Source organism: Zootoca vivipara, chromosome 1, assembly GCF_965207765.1.
Source record: "Zootoca vivipara chromosome 1, rZooViv2.hap1.1, whole genome shotgun sequence".
In the NCBI taxonomy this organism is placed as follows: Eukaryota; Metazoa; Chordata; class Lepidosauria; order Squamata; family Lacertidae; genus Zootoca; species Zootoca vivipara.
In genome coordinates this window covers 89002327-89028147 of record NC_142582.1, presented here as the reverse complement: position 1 = coordinate 89028147, position 25821 = coordinate 89002327, and the positions used below count along the sequence as shown (strand labels likewise).

The window sequence follows — 25821 nt, the reverse complement described above, 5'->3', positions numbered from 1 at the left end:
TTTACATGATAGAAGAAGAAAAATAACCCCACCCATTAACTTTAGGAATAAAACAGCAAAACAACATTAGGACTCACTGCATAAAATTCCCAACATGACCTATTAAAAGCGCCAAAAAGAGGTATGTCTTAAGGGCTTTGTTAAGGAGGAGACCTGCCGCATCCCCAAAGGGACATATTTTCACAAGTAAGAACCTTTATTACAGGCGGCCACCAGCCTAATACTTTTAGCAGATGGGCACCTAAACAAATAGAGCCTCTTTTTGTTCATTTCAGGGCACAGGCAGGCTGTTATGGGTGCAGGCAGTCTCTCAAGTAACCCAGACCCAGACCATTAAGTTTTTTAAGTGGACTTGGAAGCTTACTAGCTATGAGTGCAATTGGTACAGTATAACTGCTGCATGTTCCAATCACAGTCATTTTCCAAATTGTCTTCAAAGGTAGCCCTACATTCAGCACATTACAGTGGACGTGACAAGTGTATGGATAACTCAGACAAGATCAGACTTCTCTCAGAAAGGTTGCCATTGGCATATCAGTCAAAGCTGGAAACAAGTGCACCTGGCCACTGCAGCTTTCTGGGTCTTCCCAGATAGTAACAAATCCAGGATTTCTCCCAAATGATCCTTTGGGGGAGTGGGAACTCGCCTAGGTCTACCTGTACTCCTCTATCCAGAGACAGCAGTTCTCCTACCCACAGAATGCCCACCTTGCCTGGATTTAATTCTAGCTTTTTTGCTCTCGTCCAACCCAAAAGGGTCTCCAGGCATTAGTTTAGGAACTCCTTGGGATGATCAGATGAAAAAGAAGGGTAGAATTGCGTGTCATCTTCATGTTGGTGCACTTAAACCCAAACATTCAGCTGCCATCTCTCAACAGTTTCTTATAGATGTTGGAAACCATGAAGGTACCCCATGGTTCATTGGCCATGGGGTGAAATAAAGGTCCTCCAATACTACTGTCTATAACTGGGTTTCCATTATGGACCAGGCCACCATATCACCATGCCTCCCATGCCCGATCTGGCCAACTGATCTAGAAGGATTCCGTGGCTTATGATATCAAAAGCCTCTGAAAGCTCCAGGGGAACGAGCAGGGTTGCACTTCCTCAGTCTGATTCTTGGTACCTGAGTGAGAAAGGCCATTCCATCCCCAATCTTTCAGACATACTAAATTTCAAAGCATACACGTTTTTATTTTAAATGAATTTCAAAGTAATATAGTTACAGAAACAATGGTGACTGGCTTTAAAAACCCAATTATTGTTACAAAATTCCTATGAGTCATATTAAAACTGAAACATGGAAAAAGCAAGATATATAATAGGATTAAATGAGGCATCATAGCTTTAAAAAGATTATTAGCTGTCTAAACCTAAATTAACAGTTCTGTGGTTAAACTACTCCTATCCATGTCACACTACCAATTTGTTGTTGGCAGCTGTCTGTCTCACCTGGAGACTTCCAATTAGCAAATAGAAATTAAAAGACTTGCATCAGAAGAGATTTCCCGCTGCATTATGAGATTGAGAAAGATATGTAATCATTTGGCCTAAGTTACTTGTTGTGGTTATTCATTGTTAGCAGTGCTAGCATTACAGCTCCTGTTGTTTTATCAGTACTTTTATCTTGTAGTTTTATCTTGTACTTTTACAGCTCCAGGGTTCAATAGCACCTGACTTAACCGGCATCTTGTAGAACAAAAGCATAAAAAGATGATTTCAGAGCTCAAAATACAGTTAGACAAATTTGTTTTGGCTCTCAGGATTGCTTTACAACTGCATTTGTAACTCTCTGTAACATCCCCATGGAAAGTTAAGGAAGGTCTAGGCATTAGCCTTGGGGCCATCAATAATTATTCTTCCATCTCTGGCCATGCCATGAGCTTCACTTTGTATCTTGGAATTGTACCCAGTCCCCCTTACAGCTATAGGTGGAATATCAGTGACAATTACCGTAGCTAAAGGAGTTTTCAAAGGGAGCATGCAAAGTAGATGGGGTGATGTTTTATTTCCCACTGCAGCAACAGTAATTTTGCTACGGAGTAAGGTGACTAAAAGTTCATTTTTAAGCATGAATCATGACTCGCATCTTACTTTTTGAGCAAAGGCAAAGTTACAGTCGCTAAGCACCAACTATTCTAAGGGTTCTAACATGACTGAAGTCCCCATCAGGAAAAAAAAGAAAAGCTTATTTGGATTGAGTTTTGGCTTATGCCTTATGCCAGATCTTGAGAAAGTGTTGCGAAGTGGCACACTTTCTGACTCCAGAGACCCACCCCACCCCACCCCTTCAAGCCCCACCTCCCTGCCTCTGCTCATGAATGAAAGAGGGAAACCTCTGGTAGCCAGAACCTATGGTACACACCTGTTCTCTCCAGCTTCATGCTCATCTTGCTGCTACTAGGCATGCTCACAAACCTGCATCTAGCATGTGGTGGCAGAAAATTCACAGCTACATCAAGTCAAGTTCATTGCTCATTTAATACAGTCATCTGCAAAATGAAACTGCCATGCCTAAGTTATTAACTGTTCCCCTTTTTCTCTTCTTTTTTATATTTCTGTTTTATATAGCACTCCTCTTGACACAAGGTAAGTTTTTCCCCCTTCCTTAACTGGTTTGCTCTTTGCTCTGTTCTTCTCTTTGTTGTGGCCTTGATTTCAATGCTTCCCTTTGGAGCTCCTTGACCTTTTATGTATCAAGCAAGCTGTGCATTGAGACTATATGAATTTAAGACCATTGGCATATACCCCTTAGAAAGCTGCCCAGAAGGGAAGGCAGCCCTCAGGCCAAAAAAGATACCTCACCCAATTTTCCTTGATAACAACCTAATTTGAGAGTTCACTCCATGTCCACACAAGTGCTGTGAATTTCTTATCTGTTCTAAGGTAACAAGGATTTGGGTGGGATTGTCAGAACAGGGGAGCCTTACTATGTCCTTGTTCTTTTCCAGATTGAATAAACACAGTAATAGAATAAGAGGAAATTCCCTCACTTTCACTGCACTTATTATTGTTGGTGCAGGTCGTTGTACAGAAAGGAGCCCCTTTTGCATACTTGCTGTCTTAAGGCCCTAATCAGGCATTTGATGGTATGCTGGACAATCTGAACAGGAACCGTGATCATAGGATGAATTGTGTGGCAATGTCCCTCCCTCCCCAGGAAATAAGACACAAGACACAGTGAGTTGATTTTAAGTGGGTGAACAAAGGCCACAACTTTATTGGTTTCGGATGTGGAGCGGTATTGGCTTAGGCATTGGAACCTAACTGGCTATATCCGACTGTAACCAGTGTGTTACAGTCTGGGAGAAATTAACCACCAGAAAGGAGCCCAGTGATGTAAATCTACTGAGACACCTCCTGTGGCCACCGTTGGGGGGGTGCTATAAGGCCCTGACCTCCGTAGGCTCAGGACAAAGCTACCGCCCCCGGAACCCCTTTAACGGGATTAAATCTCCAATTCCGGGCAGAGGATGACACAATCTGCCCCCCTTCTTCATTTATGCAAATTTCCAATGACTAACCGCCAAACCAAGTTGTGACGAATTGCTATGAGGTAGGCGAAAAAACCAGCTTGGCTAATCCAAGTGGAAAAAGTCCTACCAGGCCCCACGGCCAACCGAGGCGACCAACCAGAGTCCATAGCAGCGTCGGCCTAACCTGCCTAGCTTAAAGGGCGGGCGGGTGGGAGCCGGGGCGAAAGAGGCTGAGTTCCCACCTCTGGTTTGTTTAAGAGAAGGGTAGCCCCGCCTCCCAGCCGAACCCATTGGTCGGCCCGGGAATGATGGAGGCGGGAACTCCCACCTCGCGTGGGGGCTGAGCTCTCAGCCCCCATCGCGAGAGTTTGGTCGGGGCCAGCCCACAACACCACCTCCGTGTAATGCGGAAGTGGTTTTCTAAGAGCATTCTGCTATGTGTGCCTAGAAACCCACTTCAGACTTTCCCTCTCAGTGCTGGGAAAGTCTGAAATGGAGACAGTGCATTAGGGGGTGATGGGGGCTGTGTGTGTGTGTGTGTGTGTGTGATTATTTACCCACCCTTCAAGTTAAGGTCACAGAGTGTGTTACAACAATTTTAAATAACTTACCATCACAAAATAGGATGACACACACACACACACACACACACACACACACCAGGTGTCAAAGGTGCCCTTCTTCCGGATTCACCAAAAACTGTATGGTGAAGTTGCCAGGTCACCACAAGCAGTCCCTCAGGCACAGTGCACATTGATCTCCTGGTGAGGGTGATGGAATTTTTATGGATGATCTCATGATACCCTGCCCTGTCCAACTGCCCTGCAATGGTGCTTCACCAAGTACCCAGACAGACACAGCTGGGTTAGCATAGGGTCACAAAGCTAATCTGCCCAGTGAGCCCCCTCATCCATGAGCAAATCCTGGGTGATCGATGTTTTCTTGCAGACAGACCTGGCATTTAACCACCACACCGGGGGGGGGGGGGGTCAGCCAGCCGGTACTCCCAAATTCTGAACTGCTGCCAGGGCTCCTGTATGCATTCAGGCGAAGGCCTCAATAGCATGGTGACAGTGCTTCCGTTATCAGGCAAAGAGGGCTGTTCTCTTCAGGTAACTCTGCTGAGACGAGTTAAGTGGTTGAAGGGCTAGAGCAGGCATCCCCAAACTGCGGCCCTCCAGATGTTTTGGCCTACAACTCCCATGATCCCTAGCTAACAGGACCAGTGGTCGGGGAAGATGGGAATTGTAGTCCAAAACATCTGGAGGGCCGAAGTTTGGGGATGCCTGGGCTAGAAGCTCCCTGCTCCTACCTCTATATCCGGAATCAGAGGACACCCAGGAGCTGCCCCCACTCAGATTGCCTGTAGCCCTGACTTAAAAGACCATTTCGAGACTGAACTGTATGCTCGTTTCTGCCTGGGGCTTCCATTGGAGGTTTCAACAGAAGGGAGAAAGCACGAATTTTTACCATTTGTAAAACACCACTTTAAGACTCTAGTGGGTGTCGATAGTGACCTGTCATCATGATGTGAAGAAGGTTTGCATTTACATCCACAGCTTAATGGACAGCATTACCAAGAGGCAGGCAGGATGTAAACAAGCCTCTTGGAAAGCAGTAATTGCTGCTGTTGCTTTCCACCTCCCACTCCTCCACCTCCTGCTGCCCTCGCTTGCGATCTTTAGCTCTCTTTCATTCCCCATCTGTGCAATTTCTAGTGGTCCTCCCCCCTCAGTGACTGACATTCTTGTCACCTTCATTCGCATAGGATCAGACAGTGGCAATTGTCAGCCCGGTCTCCAAAGTCTCCCCTTTCATGTCACCTGCACACTTAATTATGGTTGTGCCCTAAAAAAAAAAGAGTGCAAAATGATAAGAATCTGTCTCACAGCCCGGAGAATGAGGCTGGTGTTTTGCATTCAAATGTGCTTGGACCATCACCTTCCCTTTCCCTGAATCTGTCAGAGTCCTTCTGGCTGCAGCTCTCAGAAACGATCTATATGCATGGAGATTGACAAGTGCTTCTCCGGCATGACAGCAGCAGCTCTGTGGACCAACTCAAAGTGCCCTCTATCAAATTTTCTTAGAAGGCTTTGTTGCGGAGAGGCATTTGAAATAAAGCCACGCTCAGGACATCCGAGTTACTGAGATAACAGACATATGCCAGAATCTGATGTTAATAAAGTGCATATATAGTACAGTATATGAATGAGAAAAAGAGAGAGAGACAGAGTCTATGGCATATTGTTATGAATTGTTATGGTCTTGGCAAAGCCTGCTGGCTAAAGTCACACAGTAGTGACATACCCCACCAAGAGTACGTTGAAGCTGGCAAAGGGCAAAATGGCATCCTCCTTCCCATTCCATCTGTAGAAATTGACTAGACTGCCATTTTATTTATTATTAACACTGTTTGTGTTGTGTATTGAATAGCAGGCACAACACAAGAGCAGAGTAGCCAGGAAAAAGTTAAGGCTAGGAGGAGTGACTGTTTTAATTAGTTTCACCTAGAGTTTGTAGGCTGGCCCAGTTGGCTACATATATATATAGCAGTAGGCTGGGAGTTGGTCTTTGTCTTTTACTTGTCTGCTGTGAATAAAGAGATTGTTACAACCCCATTGCCTGGACTTATATTCAACAGTTTGCATACCATCCAAAGCTAACTTTCTCTGGGCCGCGAACCAATACAATTTAAAGCGTATAGGTGTATGTAGTGCAAACCTTCTTTTGTCTTGAGTAATAGAGGGCAGCAGTGGGCAGTGGAGGGAATCCCTGGAAATAATTACTTGCTGCAGCAGCTGAATAACCGAGGAAAGGAGTTGAGCCCATTCTTAGCAGCAACCCCCAAGAAGCAGTGGCTGCTGACTGGCTAGCAGCCCAAATGCCTGTATAGGCTGCTGAGGCCTTCCAGTAAGCAGCCACACATTTCTCCAGGGACGACTGCAATGCCCTTTCCTCCACTGCTGCCTCCCCATTGTTACAGCTTAGAATGCACTTTGCCACCCCTACTTTCTTCAGAGCAGCTGCCAGAAATTCCTGGCAGCAAACCACCAGACTAGTCATCACTGATAACAGGACAAAGGAGACGAGTGTTTACATCGTAGGCAACAATGCCTTTATCATATCGCTCTCATCTCTTAAAAGCTGTTCCCTGCCTCCAGTCTAAAAGTTATATGGCTTCCGTCACACACCACAGAGTTCACCTAGTGTGTTCATCGGTAATGGCACCTTGCCGTTCTGCATGCAACCTTTGACTCGCGTTCAGTAGGTCTGCATAACATTGCATGTCAGATGACCCAATCCCTGTTAGCAGAGGAGCTCCACAAGCAGAAAAAAGAAGTGGGTGGAACTTAGGGGGCTACTGGTGGAAGCGCACAGGGGCCAAGCGTGTAACGAGCCCCTGAATCTCTGTCAGCTAGGAATGATTCACCATTTTTTTTCACCCCCAAAAGAATTTATAAGTATGTACAAAAGCATATATAAAGTAGGGTAAGAACGGCACGAGAATATGCATGGTCTCTTAGCTGTAAATGTACTTTTCAATGCCAACATGCACTCAGGATTTAAGAAGCTGCTGTGATTGGTGGCTTCCTGTTATCTAGAGAGACGAAACTAAAACACCTCCAGAGACATTTCTATATTACATTCTTTGTATACACACCTGGATCCCTTGTGTACAAAAAAAATAGAGGTATCAACTGGAGAATAACTGGGAAGCAAAGAGGCTCTTTCTTTCTTATAATTCAATCAGCTCTTCAGTTTCAGGAAGTCTTTCTCAGCTGTTCCCATAGTAATTTTGTTGCTCTAATTCAGTAGTGTGCTAATTTAATCAGATCTTCTGGAACCAAATAATATGTATTAAAATAATACGATTTCTGCCCTTTCTCGTGCTCAGATTTGATTGCTTTTGGCAGGTAGCATTGGATAATTCACTCACTTGGCACTACTGGAAGTTGCTCTTAAGTTAATAAGGAAAGAGGCTAAATCTCTGACCATGTTATAAAAGAAAAAAGGAGCCCAGAACACAGCACCAATTCCTCACCAACCACATCTGCTCCAGACAGCACCCCCCCCTCCTTTAGATGAGCTGTTGAGTGAGCAAGGTTTATATAATGACACTTCTCCTCCACTTAACTTCTGCAGTCGGGCCCCCTTCCATGGGCTCCGTTGACATCCCTTGGACGGCTGGACGATGTACTTCAAACCCTGTAAATCCTGTGGCAGATGATATCCAGAGCAACATAAAAAATGCATATGCCACTGCACACGTAGAGTGCCACTCAGGACAGATCATGACTAATAAGTAAAGAATGGAGGTGACATTTTCACTTAGTCCATGTCATGTTAGATTTAGAAAATGCAAACATTTCAGGAGTGTTGGAAAAAATTACGTTGAAAATTTCATTGAAGTCTCTTTGCCTCTAGCTTCTGCCTCCCCACCACCACAAAACTTCTATGTTGTGTAGCCTTCTTGAGGCGCCCAGCTCTGCGTAGAAAACTCTTCCTGTCTCTCTCTCACACACTCACTCTCCTTTTCTCCTCCATCTCTCTCCCTCTCTCTCACTCTGTGACAGTGTGGCACAATGGTTGTATTATTGTCCCCATGTTCATGGGTCTTCTATGTACATTACATGCTGTCTCTGCCCTTCAGAACTTCGGTTGCTCTTGATAACCCGTTTGTTTGTTTGTCTCTCAGAACTAGGCATTACATGTTTGTAAGGATGCCTACCTAAAACTATCCAAATTCAGAACAATTCAAATTAGGGCGTATGAAGATGTGAAGGAATGACGAAAGCATGTGGGCTTTTTAATCCTATATTCTAACATTGACCTATGCTAGGGATGGAGGACCTCTGCTCTACAAGTGTTACTTGATTACAGCTCCCATCATCGCTGACCATTGACCATGTGGGCAGGAGCTGAGGGAAGTTTGAGCAATCCAACAATATCTGGAAGGCCACTGTTGCCTGTTCCTGACCTGCACCATCAGTGAACCTCTATCTGAATGTTTGACATTCAAAATAGACTCTTCTAGAGGCACATGGTGTACTAGGAAATACTGCTATGTTCTTAACTGCTGTGGTGCCCAAACTGTGCTTTGAAGTTCCAAAAGATGTCAAGAGCCACAGGGTGAGAGACTTCGTGACTCTTCTAACACCTTCCCTCTGAGAATCTTGGTCATGAGGGTTAGCTATGTAACGGCAAAGATAAGGAAGGAGTCCAGAGATTCATATCTGGACATCACCAAGATTCAGAGATGTGGAATTCTAGTGGTCATGTAACCAAGAACTACACTTAGGTTGTGACTGAAGCTACTCCAACTCAAAGTTCTGGCAGAGTGACTTATGGTTCGAATATTCTGACATGTATTAGACTTATGGGTCATCAGAGCCTAGTTCATCACAGTTTATATAGTGAAATATGCCTACAACAGATAATTCACACCACCGGTCACTATGCAAAACAATTCACCAATGCATGATTATTTAAACTAATAGTTGTAGTATTGTATGTTAATCACCCCATACCATAGTTTTCTGAGCAATGTACAGTAAAGTTTAAAACAAATTTTAAATGAAAAATATAAATATGCCACAAAAAATGCCACAATAAAGCACAAGGGAGGCATGCCTGGCACCAATACTGTGTTCTTTTTGGCATGTGATTAAAACCTTATTTCCCCAGGCACGTTATAGCATTTTTAGCTGGTTGAAGGTTTGGTTCATCCTAGTTTTATTGCCCTGTTGGTTTGGTTTATAATAAATTAATAGTTTTTAAATGTCTTGTTATATCATCTTATGGTTCATTTTTATATCGAGGGTGATTCATGCAGGATGGATGAATGGATAATAGAGATAGATAGATAGATAGATAGATAGATAGATAGATAGATAGATAGATAGATAGAGATAGATAGGGAATTTGGCACAGGAGTCTTAGTCATCAGAAGAAGTGTAATGTGATGGACGTGATCATTATCCACCTGGACATAAATACTTTGTGATATTTTCAGGCAAGACTTACCTTCCTTTCCTCTAAAGTAAATTTCAATATCATTTTGGAACCACTTTCACTCACTCTAGAGTGTCTGTGATTTACACCTCTTGCAATAAGGGTAAGCTTTCCCCACCTTCCTGGAAATGCACCATCCATTTCTCCTTGTCCAGAAAGAGGGCATCTTGCCTCCCGCCTGCCGTTTAGCACTTGCTTAAGTTCAGAACGAGGGGTGTTAAGGTGGAATTATTTCTTCCCAACCTTTGCCATATCTGGAAAGCAGAGATGGGAGCCGTGATGGAACTGGCACATTCATTTCCCTGCCTGGCATCTCCAGACCTTATCAGGACTAATTGGACTTGACAGCTGGGAGTCTCGGGTGCAAGCCACGTTGAAAGCTGAGTACTGAGGCTGATGCAAACAAATCAGGGCTGGTTAATAATTAAGCTGCAGTTTGGCAGCTTTCACCTTGACAGACTTGACCTGTCAAATTAAAAACTCTCCAGCTTTTTTTGTTCCCGGACATACCTGCTGTTGGGACTCCTGCCACTTTAAGCCTGTGGGCTATTGTGCCTTTGTCGCGGATGAGTGTGGAACTCTCTCCCTTCAGTGTTCATGGCTGTGCCTTCCTTCCTATCTTTAAAGAGGACCTGAAAACCGATTTGTTTTAACTGTGCTGTGGACTTGTCAGCAGTCGATTTCTCCTTTATTGTATCTCCTTTCCTCTTGAAAATCTGTGTGCATTTGTTATTCTCTGTATGGCTCCTTGAGTGCCAGAAGCTGGGGAGATGGTGCTACATGAAAAGTTGTTACCGTCGTTAGCATTGTTGTGAATGGATTAGGCCAGGAACAGTCAGTTCCGAGGTCTTTGCACACCCCCTCTCTCTTTGAATGGCCCCCAAAAGGATACTTCTCTGGGAGTGAGAAAGTACAGGCTGAACATACAAGAAAGGAATCATAGAATTGTAGAGTTGGAAGGGACCCCAAGGGTCATCTAGTCAAATCCCCTGCAACGCCGGAATCACAGCTAGATCATGCATGACAGGTGGCCATCCAACCTCTGCTTAAAAACCTCCAAGGAAGGAAAGTCCACCAGCTCTTGTGGGAGTCTGTTCTACTGTCAAACATCTTTTACTGTCAGAAAGTTCTTCCCGATGTTTAGTTGGAATCTTCTTTCTTGTAACTTGAATCCATTGGCTCAGGTCCTAGCCTATGGAGTAGGAGAAAGCAAGCTTGCTCCATTTTTTATTATTATTTATTTTTAAATTTCTATACCGCTTTATATTTTTAATAAAAATCTCAAAGCAGTTTACAGCATATTAAAATCTCAATAAATCAATAAAACATTAGCCGGGGGATGTTCCTCTGGCCTCATGAGGAGCCCCTTCAGTAGGGCTGTTGAGTGTGGGCCTCGCCCCCTAGGCCAGGTGGAAAGGGCCTTGCAGGGAGCGGCCTTCATGCCTCACATGTCACAGCCCATTAGATATTTGAAGATGCCTGTCATCTCTTGGTCTCCTCTCTAAGGCTCAAAGGGTTCCGTGGAGCCTTGTAACTCCCCTTATAGCCCTCGGCTTAGCATTGCATGTTGCAATGAAAACATTGCAACATGCCCAGGCATGCGGCCCATGTACACTGTGCCCATAGCAGTAGCCAGTGACTCCTCTCCATGAACATGTGGCTTCACATGCTTAGGAACAGCAGGAGAGCTCTATGCCACACACCTTTGTCTCATCAGTTCTAAAGGATGGCTGGGTCTGTTGCAGGAAGATGCACTCCATGATTTAAGTGAGGAATGAATAGGGCATCCCTAGCAGAGGAATGCATGCCAAGGACTGCAGGCCACGTTGAATGACTTTCTCTGAGCAGACAGATGTTTTCAGACCACTTTTCAGTGATGTGGAGAAAAGCATTCAGTCCACCTGGTGATGCACTTATAAGTCGCTTACCCTAAAGCCACAGACATCTCACTGAGAAATTTCAAGTGGCCTGCACTAGAGATGAGAAGGCCTGGGGAAAAACCCTGGGGGGGAGAAATGGGGGGGACCCAGATTTTTCCCCGTTTCCCCCCATTTTTTCCTTCCCCCTCGTTCCCCCCCCCCCAATTTTTCAGGTTTTTCCCCAGGCCTTTCCATCTCTAGCCTGCACATAGCAGCTACAAACGGACATACCAGAAATCATTCCAATATATCCACAAATGAACTTATTCCTTACCTGTTGGTTGCTGCTAGATTGATCGTCCCTTAAAGGTGGAAGAGGGTGCAAACTTTCGTGATAGGCTGTTAGGAAAACATTTTTAAACCATCAGAAAAACTAACACAGCTACTGAAATCTTGCAGGGGGACAGCTGAGTCTGAGTCATTTGCCACAATTTGGTGGGACTTCATCTGTGGGCCCAAGGCAATTCCAGCAATGTGTTCCAGCCCAGGACAAATTTATGTGGAAAATAACGTAGGATATGCCTCTCTTTGAGATGGGACATTTATCTCCACCTGTTCTCTCCTGAAACACATACCAGTTATGGCAGAAATAACACAACATATTGTTAATTTGTTGTGCATGTTTGCTTCCGTTATTATTTTGTTATTTGTTATTATGTTTAGGGAAGTTTTTAATGTTTAATGCTGTGTGTGTTGTGTTTTTAATATTTGGTTGGGAGCCTCCCAGAGTGGCTGTGATTTTTAGACATGGGTCTGAAAGGGAATTTTGGTTTCTCCTGCTGCTTTCCCCAGGAAAACCCACTGTTTAGCACTGAATCGGAACAGACAGCAATTGGGTTTTCCATGGGTTGACATTTGTTCTAATGTTCTAAACAGTGGGTTTTCCCAGAAAAGTGGCAGGATAAACAAAAATCCCACTCAGACTTGTGCCTAAAAATCACGGACCTGTGGATGATCCCTTAGTGAGGACTGGAGTTGAAGTGCATGGAAGACTTGTTAAGCCTCACAGTTCCCCACCCCACCCCCCATGCCTGTTGCTTCAGTTCTGATAGTATGCAGGTGCTAGCACCATTGCTATTGCCTCTGGAAATTTTAGTGTTGGAGAAAAGAAAGTAAGATGAATTCAGCACAGCAATCTTTTTGAAATGCCCCAATTCAGGAAGCACCATTGCTTGAAAAGCAATGCCCATAATAATTCTGTATGTTGGGGATATTCCTCAGTTGAACACCTAGAAGGAGCATTAAAGGATCATGGCTCCGACCTTCAGAGATGCATCTAGTTTCTGCTTCTGTTCTTTTGTGGAGCTATTCTGACTCATGCAGGGGATTCCCTGTTCTGGAGCACTCAATGGGAGCTCACAAAAAGAGCCCTGACACTTCAACGTGCTACTGACTTCAAAAGGTGGATGGATTTGTCTCTGCTGCCGCAACAGATTAATGTGGTCTCCTGAAACAGGAGTCCTTGTGTGTTCTGTAAATTGTGCTGGCCTTGCAAAGTTAATAATATTTGTAGTCCGGAAGGCTTTTTGAGTTGAGGCAAAGTTTTAATGATATATGGAGCATCTGTGCAGAGTTTTTAGCCTCTGAATAATTTCTTGCGGAGAATATGAGGCCTGTGGGAGTCCATGCAGGATTTATAAGTCCTTTCACATCAGGCATCTTGTGCTCACAGAATGACCTGAAGTCTTCATAAATCCAAGTGAAAGCCTTATAACCCATGCACCTACAGGGTTTAGACTCCTGGGTTATGTTTCCTTTGCGTGCCAGTGCATAACCGAACAGCCAGGGTGTTCATCAAAGAAAGGCGAGAAGGACACTAGTTGCCATAGCTACTAAGTCTACTGCTTTCCCAAAGCAACACTGTAGGTTGTTTCATATGTGGCACAGGGCAGGGTACTTTCAACTAGATTACGCTCCTGAGGGAGGTTGACCTGGCCTGTTGCTACTCACCTGCTGGCAGGTAGACCAACAAGACTTATTATTATTATTTCAGTCTTGTCTCTTAATTGACAGCTGGAGGTTTTGACTCCTACTGATTTTGTGATCCTTCCTTATTAAGGGCTATTGTGTCGGTTTTAAGATTAATCCTAATAAGGAACTTTCATTCTCTGCATTTTTAGAGGGCCACTGTTCAGCTGCCTTGAACATTTGCAGTAGAAAGGCAGAGTATCAGTTCTAGTAAGGGTGATGATAACACCAACAGCAAGGTCTGGAAATGACTTCCACAGGTTCAGGACTGCTCTCTAAAAGCACAGCCCTATAGGTGTTTTCTTGAAAGCATGATACACACTGAGACTTACTTTTTAGTAAGTGTGTGAAAGACTGCACCAGGAGGCTGTAATCCTTGGCTTCCCGTGTCGGCCATATCACGCACAAATTCACAAAGTGTCTGACGCCCCAGGCAGACACAAACAGATCCATGTGGGAAAGACTGCAATAAAACAGCATGCTTCCAGTATCACATATGAAGCAGACATCGTTAAGGAAGCAGGAAGAACCACCTGCAGAGTAGGCTGGTCATCTCTCAAAAGGCACACAACCTGGAAAGAAGAGTGAACCAATTACAGTTGGGGGTGGACTTTATTTAACTGCAGCAAATAGAAATCAATGTATAAAACATTGGAGAGCAAACTTCACTTTGGGTTTTCAGCAGAAAACCAGTTGCTCCAATCGAGCTTTAGAGGCAGATTTTTGTGGGGAAAGCTTTGGAGCAAAAAAGGGGGAGCCATCAGACATGGAGCTTTAAAGTGCAGGCCATGTCTGGAAAGAGTGGAGGAAAGGTAAGTGTGAATAAACCCTAAGTTCTGTTGCTTTCATTAATTCAATGAGCAGTTCCCATCAGCACCATGGACAAGGAAAGTTTTCAATGAGCTGCTTCTAACATCAAAATTGCCAAAGCAGCAAAAGCAAATCCGGAAAGTTCACCCTGCACAATATAAATTATAAATTATACACCACATTGTAGATTATTTGACATATTTTTAAAAGATTTGTTTCACTGCTTATCTTGCTTACCTCCATCCTTTCTTACTCTTGTTCAATTAACTCTCTATTTATTGTCCCCTGTTGATCAAAACCTCCTATGTGGATTGAGATTGCTCTGTAGAATATTGTCACAAGCACTTTTGGCAGAAGCATAATAGTTTTGTCAAGAAAATTCTACACATAGTATTGCTTATTATTGTTGTTGTTAATAACACTATATATGTACTGCCTATTAACAAAGGCAGTACAGTGCAGAAGCTTTAGTGCAGGAACTTGTGACTCTCCAGATTTTCTTGGACTACAACTTCCATTGTCTCCAACTGTTGGCTGGGGATGATGGGAGTTGCAATCCAAAATCTCTAGAGGGCACCAAGTTAGCCGAAGATGGTCTAATGATTTCATTTACCTTGATTTGTTTTCCCTCCCTGTCCTGAAGATAAGATTTTGTTCAGTGAAACTTCCTCCCCGGTCCTTCATCACACTATGACAGGTGTGGGAAACCTCGGGCCCAGGAGCCAAATGCAACCCCTACAGGCCTCTACAAGCTCTATAAAGCTCTAGTCCATGCCTGCCCATGGGCTGCACCCCTTGTCCCCAAACCATGCCTCTCCCTGGCCCTGCTCCACACACCTCTTCAAGTGTTTTTGCCTGGCTGATAATGCCTCTGCTTTGCCTGGAGAGGGGTGTGTGGTGTTTGGGTGTAGAAACCTCTGGTTTTTGTGTGGCTGGAATATGGCCTATTTAACGACTGCATTCCATTGCTCCAGCCACTTTGCCTCTATCCCCACACTTCATTCTCATTTAGCTCTCAGGAGTTGCCACAAGGAAATGTAGCCCTTGGGCTCAAAAAGGTTCCCCACCCCTGCACAATGTGGCGATGAAAACCTTGCGGTTCACTCATGATTTGTTTCTTCTGAACATTTAAAAGACGTCGTATGAAGTCAGCCCAGGTAGTTTAGTTGGTTAGAGCGTGGTGCTGATAACGCCAAGGTTGCAGGTTCAATCCCCATATGGGACAGCTGCATATTCCTACATTGCAGGGGGTTGGACCAGATGATCTTCAGGGTCCCTTCCAACTCCATAGTTCTATGATTCTATGAATGAGATACCAGTGTTGCATAGCAGTTAGTGTTGGACTAGGACCTGAGAGGCCAGGGTTCAAATCCCTAAGCCTTGGCCAGGTCACTGCCTCTCAGCCTAACCTACATCACAGGGTTGTTGGGATTAAATGAAGAGGAGGAGAACCATGATGCCACCTTAGGAGCTCTTAGAGGGAAAAAGGTGGGATATAAATGCAACAAATAATAATCAGAGCACAGGAAACAATAAGTGCATGTGCACACATAACTCTGTGTGTGCGTGCGTGCGTGCCACACATAACTGGACATTAGTGTATATGAGTGAGCCTTCAATACTAAGTTGAACAAATTACCAAGTGTGATTGTGTAATCATTGGGGAATTTTTTTCTTCAATGCAAACATAGAAACCATTGAAGTTTTCTTAAAAGAACAGAGAAAGAAATAATAGATACCTCAACTTCTCGCAAGCTGAGTTAGCAGCATTGAGTGCCATAGGAGGACATCTTGCAAAATAATATGATCCTCACCCCATATAATCATTTCCTTTCCTTGGATCAATTCACTTCATATTGAGTTATTGCATTTGCCTACTGAAATCTTTGTTTCCAATAAAATCTTGACATCTACTAATTTCTTCTATTCTCATTTTGAAAGGATCAATGTTTTTTGTTCAAATTCTCATATAATCAGGTTGTCCCAAAACAAAGCACGCCTTCTCATTTTCATATACTTATAGCAAGACCTCAAAGAAAATCCAAATTTAAATGACTAAAGCCACAAGACAGCATGGATTTTTGGATGTTTGAATCAGTGTATGAAACTCTGTGTTGGATTGTGGTTCTAGAAAACAACCAGTGCAGATATAAAATTGAAAACAGTAGGGACGGAGGAAACTGTTCCAACATTTTCAAAAAGTTTCCACTTTGGGCATTTCCCAAACTGGAGTAAACTTCCATTTCCAAGAGCAAAAGAAAAAAGCATAGCTGATCCAAAAGATGGATTGACTCTCTATTTTGTCCAATATAAGTCAGTTGAGGTAAGTAGTGTCAACATCTAGGCCTTCATGAGATCTGTTCTGTGGAGCTTGTGATGGAGACTGGCAGTGTACAAGCCCCTTCTCGGCCCAGCCCAGCCCTTTTGCCCAATGACCTCTCCCCTTGGTTGGAAGTGCAGAGGATATTCTTTCTGTATGTTGACATTTTCCCCACAGAAGTGGCAGAAAGGAAGCTGACAATGGAAGAGGAGGAAGCCAAGCGTATTGCAGAGATGGGGAAGCCAATACTTGGCGAGCATCCTAAACTGGAGGTCATCATTGAAGAGTCCTATGAATTCAAGGTCAGTGTTGGGTATCAGGAGACTTGAGGGGAGGAAGTGAAGAGAGGATGTACAGGAAAGGGATTGACCAGAGAATGAATAAAGGATGAATGGAAGGGAAGAAAGAGTGGTGTATGAAAAGGCTCTGAGGGGGGAGAGAAGAAAATGAGAAAAATAAGTAGCAAGACCATGGAGGAAAGGATAGGTTGGGAATCTGAGGAGAAATAGAGTAATACTTGAATTACAACATAACAGAATTAGGCTGCCTTCTATCATCCAGCAACCCTCTCTTGACATGTGACTGCTGAAAATAAGGCCAACCAATCCTGAGTGAGTCCAAAATATATTGTTTGAACAGCAACTTGGCCAGATATGCCCAACAATTACATGGGCATGCACAGCTAAGAAGAGTTGTCACCATTCATTCCGTTGATTAATCCAATGCCTGCCATTGAAAGACAAAATCTGGAAAAGAAGCAAATCTCCTAACCCTAAGCAGTTGGCAAATATATCACCAGAAAAAGCATTCCTTATTATGCTTCACATGAAAGAACAGATGATAGTAAATGTTGTTCTTTAGCGCCCACTCAGCCTGCACAGTCATGTTTACAACTGTGCTTCTAAAAAGAGAGATAGTCCTATACATTTGTCAGTAAAAACATCATTTACTTGCACTGTTCCCTTTTGCCTTACTGCTTGTTGTAGCAGATGGACATAAAACCTGTTTACTGTGGGCACAGTCACAGTCAAGATCTGAAAAGGAAGTAGAGAGCATTGGGTCAAAGCCCCAAGCAGATACACACGTGTGAGATATCATTTCCGTGCTGCTTCAGCCTTGGCTTCCTCCGCCAGTCTCTTTCACTTATTTGGTCTTGAAATTGGGCAGTAGAGGCAGATTTCACTCTAGGGCCACCAGTTACAGGTAGGTAGCTGTGTTGGTCTGACGCAGTCAAAACAAAATAAAAAAATCCTTCCAGTAGCACCTTGACCAACAAACTTAGTTGGTCTCTAAGGTGCTACTGGAAGGATGTTTTTATTTTGTCTAGGGCCACCAGTTGGCCATCCAACTGACAGACGTCTAAGCTTACCTCCTCTTCTTTTCTTTCCTAACATGGCAGTGGTTTGTTCTGTGGGAATATAGTTTTCTTATCATTAAACTGTCAAATTTACCCCCTCAAGACGTGATGGTGCCCATCAGCTTGAGCCCTGTTTGGAGGGGTGGGACTTGCTTCTGTGGGTCAGCACTGGATCGGGAATTGGAAGACCACTGAGTGGCTCCTGTCCCCAACCCTGGCACAGAGAACCTTGGCAGGCACAGCTGTATTCGCAAAAGCATCACAGAAAGCTACGCTCTTTGTGCAAAGGCTAGGGGGAAGAGCTATGCAGTACATTGCTGCTCCTGTACACAAACAAAATAATAATAATAATTTATTATTTATACCCCGCCCATCTGGCCGGGTTCCCCCAGCCACTCTGGGCGGCTTCCAACACAATATTAAAATACAGAAATAAAATAAAATAAAATACAGAATAATAATAAAAAACAGGTGCCTATTCTTTGTGTTTCTGTCTTTGGCAGAGTACCGTGGACAAGCTCATCAAGAAGACAAACCTGGCCTTGGTTGTAGGAACGCATTCGTGGCGGGACCAGTTCCTGGAAGCCATTACTGTCAGCGCAGGTGAGATGGGGTACTGGACCCACAGTGAGAGAGGAGGAAAAAACCATTTTGATTATCACTGTGCCCTCAGATTTGCAGCGTCGCCAGAGTTTTTGCAGGTTTTCCCTCCTATGTTTTGCTACCTTGTTTCACCCACACATTGGACACAGAATGAATGTTCATCAGCATTTTAAACAACCAATGTGTTCCTTTTTTTTTTTTTGCACATTTGTAAAACGTAAATCTAGGTGACTCTTTAAGATATTCAAGGAAATGTGAGATCAGTCATTGTTAAAAGGAGCTTTTTAAATTGAACTTTCTCTTCCTCCACCTCCAATTTCTATTACAGAGACTTGCCAAGATCAAAATAGCCTCAAAAATGAACTGCATTGTTCACTTAATTCTCAGATTCAATAATTAAAAGTAGCCCTCACCAATTAAAATTGATCCATCCTGATTAATCAACAAGATTAAACTAGTTGATTGGTCTGCTAGATTATATTAGGACACTTAATTCATCCCAGCTTCACCTACACTCACATGAAGCATGGATATTACCCCCTTAGTTCTCAGTCATGAACAGCGCTTAAAAATAAATTTCTTTTGTGGTTGGAATTATGAGTGAGGAATTCACCCAGGAGTAAACACCTCCATTTTTAATTTAAAAAAACAACCACAAAGAAACTGTATAATATTTTGGCACAAAATAGAATATAAAAAGGCAGCAAATAGAAGAAAACAGCTGCTTCCGTTTTAAAGCTGTGGTACCCCATTGCATTCTTCCCGGATGAAGGGTTAATTTCCAATCAGCCAACATAAGAAAAATGGATGGGAAGCAGGCTTAGCCATCCCGAAGGATGCCTCCAAGGACACCCCTTGTCTTTCTTCCATATAAATGACTTAGCACAGGCATCCCCAAACTTCGGCCCGCCAGATGTTTTGGACTACAATTCCCATCATCCCTGACCACCGGTCCTGTTAGCTAGGGATCATGGGAGTTGTAGGCCAAAACATCTGGACTGCCGAAGTTTGGGGATGCCTGACTTAGCACTTGGAGCCATTGCTGTGATGAGGGCAAAGCCATCCTTCCATCCTGATGCCAGGTATCCCATGTGCCACACCCATTTTGCTAGCTTCATTTAATAACCCCGAGTGTGTTACAGTATGGCAAACCTCACAACAAGGAGAAGCCTGTGCCCCAGTGTCTTGTCAGTGAATGTGTGTTTCAATGTGTGTTGTGCAGAAAAGCCATTTCCTTGAATACCCTTTGAGTTCAAATGTGTGCTTGCTTGCTTCGTGTGAGAAAAAATGAATAAGAATGCCTGAGTGGCCTTCAGTATTTTCATGATGCTGTTGCTATGGTAATAAATATGACCATATCCTCTGAGTCCTCATGCAAGAACAAAGTTAAGGGTATTAAGAGATGCTTCTCTTGGTGTTGACCCACTTTCAAAGATGCTGGTACCATTACAGGGTGTGGGGAACCCCATTGCTGCCCTTAAGCATTTCACCTTCCTAACCCTCATAGTCCCAGAGAAGCAGAGGAAACTAAGGTAAAGCTAACAGAAGCATTTATTTTTCCAGCTCTAATTAAGACCTCTGAGTGGAAAGAGGCTTTTACATTGGTCAGCTTAGAGGAGAGTATATCTCCCGGTTAGCTTCCCAAAGTAAGCAACTCACTACTTCTGTGTTTCTAAAGGTCATGAATGTTCTTGCTGGCAGGAATCATAGTCTAACGATTCCTGGCAAGATCAGATTTTGGGGCACCTTTTGGGAGGGTCAGGCAGCAGTAAGGTAGGACTGGAATACTGCAAGCAAGGAAGGCAGGCTAATGTCCAGGAGGGGCTATTCATGTCTGCAGGTGGAGGAGGAAGATGTAGGTCAAGGGCAGCCAATCTTTGGCCCTCCAGAAGTTGTTGGACTCCAACACCCATCAGCCCCAGCCGGCATGATCAGAGAACAATGTCTAGCAACATCTGGAGCACACATTCTCCACCCCTTCTGCAGAAGGTCAGAGTAACAAAGCAGCTGTAGAAAGCAAGTACCAGAACTCAGCATTGCCCACAAGAACTTCCTGCGACGTTGTGGAGTGGTGACGCTCAGTGTAGTGTGGTTCCCACAAAGACTACCAATTCAGGGTTTCCTCTTTCCTGTTTCCTGCAGCTGGCGATGAGGACGAGGATGAGTCTGGCGAAGAGCGCCTGCCGTCCTGCTTTGACTATGTCATGCACTTCCTGACGGTCTTCTGGAAGGTGCTCTTTGCCTGTGTCCCGCCCACCGAGTACTGCAACGGCTGGGCTTGCTTCGTCGTGTCCATCTTGATCATCGGCATGCTCACCGCCGTCATTGGAGATTTGGCTTCTCATTTTGGCTGCACCATTGGCCTCAAGGATTCAGTGACTGCTGTTGTCTTTGTGGCCTTTGGGACTTCAGTTCCAGGTGAGGAGGCTCTTGGGCGAATGGTTTGCTTTCTCTATGTTTGGCCAGTCATACCAGGGGGTGGTGGTGCAGAATATGCTAGGGAGATCCAGCAACAGAGGCTGCTTGCCCTTTCCCCTGCCTGCCATTTCCTTCCTCCTCTCCTGGTGTGGCAATTCCACAACTTGTTTTCTACCCCACAATGCTGCACTACCCCCACCCCACCCCCAGGCTCTGAGGCTGTTTGGGAGCACAAGTGCTGGAAATTGCTTGGGAGCAGGGTTGTGGGGAAAAGAACTAATTATGTAACCACACACCAACTTATCCTCTTGACATGGTCATATTTGTTACCTGAAAAACAAACATTTTCCTATGATGTCTGGTTATCTGAAATGACTATCACGGTTAAGAGGTTTCTTAACGCACAATACTCAGTAATGGAGGGGTAGGGGACCTGAGGTGAGTGGCCCTCTGGCCTCTCTTTGGCACTTGGGTCATTCTCCAGGCCACTCCCCTTTCTAGGCCACACCCCTCACTGGACCTGCTCCTCAGGTGCTTTTTGTCTTGCTGAAAATTGTCCTTGAACTCTGATAATGTCTCTTGTTTGCTTGGAAGTGGTGGGGGTGGGAGATCTGGTGACAGGTGGAGTATTTATCTAGAGCAGGCATCCCCAAACTGCGGCCCTCCAGATGTTTTGGCCTACAACTCCCATGATCCCTAGCTAACAGGACCAGTGGTCGGGGAAGATGGGAATTGTAGTCCAAAACATCTGGAGGGCCGAAGTTTGGGGATGCCTGATCTAGAGAGAGAAAACCCCTGAATTTGTGTGGCTGGGAACAAAGGTTAAGAGTCCTGTCTGTTGCTTGTTCCCTCTGGCCCAGCCCATCACCACTATGCAACCCCTAGAATATTGCTCACAAGAGAATGCGGTCCCTAGGCTGAAAAAAATGGAATAATGCAATAATGGAAAATGAGGAAGGTGGTGAGAAAATGAGAAGGGACGCGGGTGGCACTGTGGTCTAAACCACTGAGCCTCTTGGGCTTGCCGATCAGAAGGTCGGCGGTCCTCTTGCTCTGTCCCAGCTCCTGCCAACCTAGCAGTTCGAAAGCATGCCAGTGCAAGTAGATAAATAGGTACTGCTGTGGCATTTCCATGCGCTCTGGTTTCTGTCCATTGCGCCAGAAGCGATTTAGTCATGCTGGCACATGACCCGGAAAGCTGTTTGTGGACAAACACCAGCTCCCTCGGACTGAAAGCAAGATGAGCGCTGCAACCCCATAGTCACTTTTGACTGGACTTAACCGTCCAAGGGTCCTTTTACCTTTTTTACCTTTTATGTTTTGAATACATTTCACTGTAATCTGGGGTTTTCATATTATGCATTGCCGTCGTATGTGCATGTGAGTAGTTATGCTAAAACATGGCTTATAAACCTTTTATATTAATGCATATTCCACTGATTATATGCATTGACCCTTCGGGTAAGGCCTTGATTCTTATGAGGTGATAGTCATACCTGAACCTGGGATGTACCACTTCAGATTGCAGCTTGGGGTTCACGCGACTAGATGCTCCTCCTTACAACAAATAAACAGATAGATGAAATCCCTTCACCACTCTGTGAGTTCTCATTGCAGTCTGAAATACCACCTCATCGAAGTGGGGCCTACATTTCCGGCTCTTCTCCTTGCACCCCAAAAAGATACCTCCATCCTCTGTCTCCCAGTATCTTGCTCTACGTAAGCATGACTGACACCACCACCCCAACTGTTTTCTGTTGTTCCTCATGCCCTCGTTTCCCCTCTCCCTTTCAGACACTTTTGCTAGCAAAGCAGCCGCCGTCCAGGACGTGTATGCAGATGCTTCCATTGGCAATGTCACGGGCAGCAATGCTGTCAACGTCTTCTTGGGCATTGGACTGGCGTGGTCGGTGGCCGCCATTTACTGGGCTTACCAGGGAGAGGAGTTCCACGTGTCAGCAGGCACCCTCGCCTTCTCTGTGACGCTGTTCACCATCTTCGCTTTCGTCTGCGTCAGTGTCCTGCTGTACCGGAGGCGGCCTCACCTCGGAGGGGAACTGGGGGGCCCCAGAGGGTGCAGACTTGCCACAACTTTGCTCTTTGTGAGCTTGTGGCTCCTGTACATTTTGTTTGCCACCCTGGAGGCCTATTGCTACATCAAAGGGTTCTAAGCCACGGAGCTGGAAGAAGGGAGGGCTTTCCCCCTCCTTCGTTACCTCATTGGATGCCAGTCCTCAAAGCGTTGTCAAACCAGGACTGACAGCTATCAATCAAGATTCCATAACGGCCCAGACTGAAGGACAACTGGGCTTTAAGAAGGGCAAAACTATCCTCACACAAGGGGGGGGAACCCCTGACAATTAAAATCAAGCCAACCATGTCAACCCAGCCGCTGATCCCATCCAGTCAAATCAGAAATGCCAGCAGCTTCTCAAAGTACCTATTTGTTCAAATGTTGCTGCTGACCTCAACTTTATTCCTTCCTCCGCCTTACCAAATGTCACATATTCAGATGGAAAGCCTATATTTTGGGTGGGTATTTGGGTGTTTTTTAAAAAACAACAACTGGGGGTGGCAAATCTTACTTGATCTATTTTTTTTCCTTTTTTAGCACTCAGCCAGGACCTGAAAATGGTCAACACATCCAAACCTCACACCAGTGTCAGTACTGGAGATGAAAATGCTTTTCTTTTTCCGTCTTCTTCTTCTTCTTCTTCTTTTTACATTGCATAAACAATCTCTATGAAAAAGCTCGCTCTTTTCACTTTCTTTTAGAGTTACAGTGCTAGCCTGTTGCATTTGAAATGCAAACACACACAGACACACAGACAGACACGTTCAGGAAATATACCATTGAAGGCTGGAGAATGTCACCTGCCTGGGCTACCAAAAAGAAAGAAAGGACAACCTGTAACATTATTGTATGTAACTTGTATATTTTGAATATGGAAATTCTCTTTGTGTAATTAACTTAAAGCTTTTGGCACTGCAGAGAACTATATATAGTCATTTTTGAAAGATAAATAAACCAACACAAGGGCAGAAGGGTGGGAGCCTGCAGTGTGGAAAACAGGAGTAAGGAAAAACAGCACAAGTTATTTTCCCCTCTCTATTTTTTTCCATTTTTTGATCACAATAGACTGTTTGTTCTATTTATGGAAGAAAAGAAAGAATATTTCTTTTTCTAAAGAAAAAAATGTAAATAATTTGCATTTTCTCACACTTGTTGGTGCATATGAAAAGAAATCTTCGAGGTCTTAAGATGCCGCTCGAAGTCTTCCAAGCATATTCTACATGGGTTGGCTTTGTTCTTATAAAAACATTACAGGAGGAGGAAAGAAATTCTGGTGGTCCCTCGTGGCTAGCAGTGCCAGGTGGTTGCTTCATGGATGGTGATCTCCCGGCTGCTTTAACATCCCATTTGTAAACGGAAGCACTCAAACACTGCATTTTGATGTAATACTAGACTATGGTTTCATGTTACATGAACAAGCCTCAGGCATGTGCTCCCCCACCCCCACCCCCACCCCCACCCCACAACTCCTTTCTCTTTTAAGGAAGACGCATAGGAGAGATTGGAAGCATCCATTTTCAGCTAAACACAGTTTGTCTTTATTCCCAAACTGAGAATTAGTTTCACAATATACAGTCATACTTTGGTTCTCGAATGCCTTGCGACTCTAACTTTTTGGCAGCAAACCTGGAAGCGAGTGTTCCGGTTTGCAAACGTTTTTGGGAAGCCGAATGTCTGACGCAGCTTCCGCAGCTTCCGATTGACTGCAGGAAGTTCCTGCAGCCAATCAGAAGCTGCACCTTGGTTGTCGAACATTTTTGGATTCCATTCGGCAACTAAGGTACGTAAGGTGTTTAGGAAGGGGGGGGGGGAACCAAGCCAGATTTAAGGTACTGTTTTGACCCTGGCTTGTTTGGATAAAGCATGGTTAAAACTTACCAATGTGTGCAGTTTGAATGAAAGAAGAAACCTTAGCTAGTTTAGATTAGAAGCTACTGCTTCCCATTTGCTCCTCACAGCCATGTCAGAGGAGAGGATGGGGAACAGGCTTGTGCAAAAAATGCTGAATTGTGGTTCAGTGTGTTATATCCAAGTGAGGGCAGTCTGTTTCCAAACATCTGGAGATCTACCTAATGATCATTGTTGTCTTAAATTGGCAGCAAAGCTCTTTCTATGAAGCATCATGATCTAGGACACAATTTCATTAACCTATTTCGGCGATTTCTTGGTATTCCGGCCAGATGACTTCCTTACCTCTTTTGAGACAGAGTATGACCTCATGGATAATGCTACATGGCTGGTTACTGTAGTATACTGGCATCTTGTATACACAACAAAGTGAATTCTAATCCCCTTGGGTGTAAGGGGCAGGGTTTCAGTGGGTTTGTTTTTTTATATACAGTATAAAAGAAGTACTGACAAATATTTTCCAACTCGTGACGTTTCCCATTCTAATGGTCTATGTTGTTGCAGCTGCCACCTTGTTTCTTTCATACCCTCCTCTGGGGGTCATCACTTCTGGATTCTGTTAGATTGAGGGGGGGGTAGTCTTAATTGTTAACATTCTTTTGGGGGGGCGGGGTTGCATCATGTGAAGAACATTCTTAAAAAGCACCCTTTTAATTTCCAATGGTAATTTTTTAAAAGAAAAATATTATATAAACAGTTGCAAATGAAATGGGTTGGTAATAAAAGCTATACTTATATCTACACACACACATATATTTACATTTATATATATATATATGTATATACATATTTCTAAAGTGCAAGAAATTGGGGGAGGTTACGCTTTATTTTTTTAAAAATGAGATTTTCTTCTGTCAAAAACCTTAGGTGCTCGAACTGCGCCAATTAAAGGGGGTGCAGAGAAGTCAATGGCTAGAAATCCAGGGAAAGGAGTGTCTTTGTTGTGTGTTATCAGA

General features: G+C 44.2%; 1 protein-coding gene across 3 annotated transcripts in view; it reads left to right on the top strand.

The window, feature by feature from the left end:
- Positions 1-25316, top strand: part of SLC8A3 (solute carrier family 8 member A3) — a 158353-nt gene extending 133037 nt beyond the window's left edge. For all 3 annotated transcript variants that reach the window (XM_035113366.3, XM_035113403.3, XM_088669954.1), the window contains 5 exons: positions 2572-2589; positions 16683-16807; positions 18366-18465; positions 20608-20883; positions 22678-25316. In XM_035113366.3, coding sequence (XP_034969257.1) covers positions 2572-2589; positions 16683-16807; positions 18366-18465; positions 20608-20883; positions 22678-23054 — 896 coding nt within the window. In that variant the 3' untranslated portion in view covers positions 23055-25316. The remainder of the gene's footprint in view (positions 1-2571; positions 2590-16682; positions 16808-18365; positions 18466-20607; positions 20884-22677) is intronic.
- Positions 25317-25821: the final 505 nt, after the last annotated feature.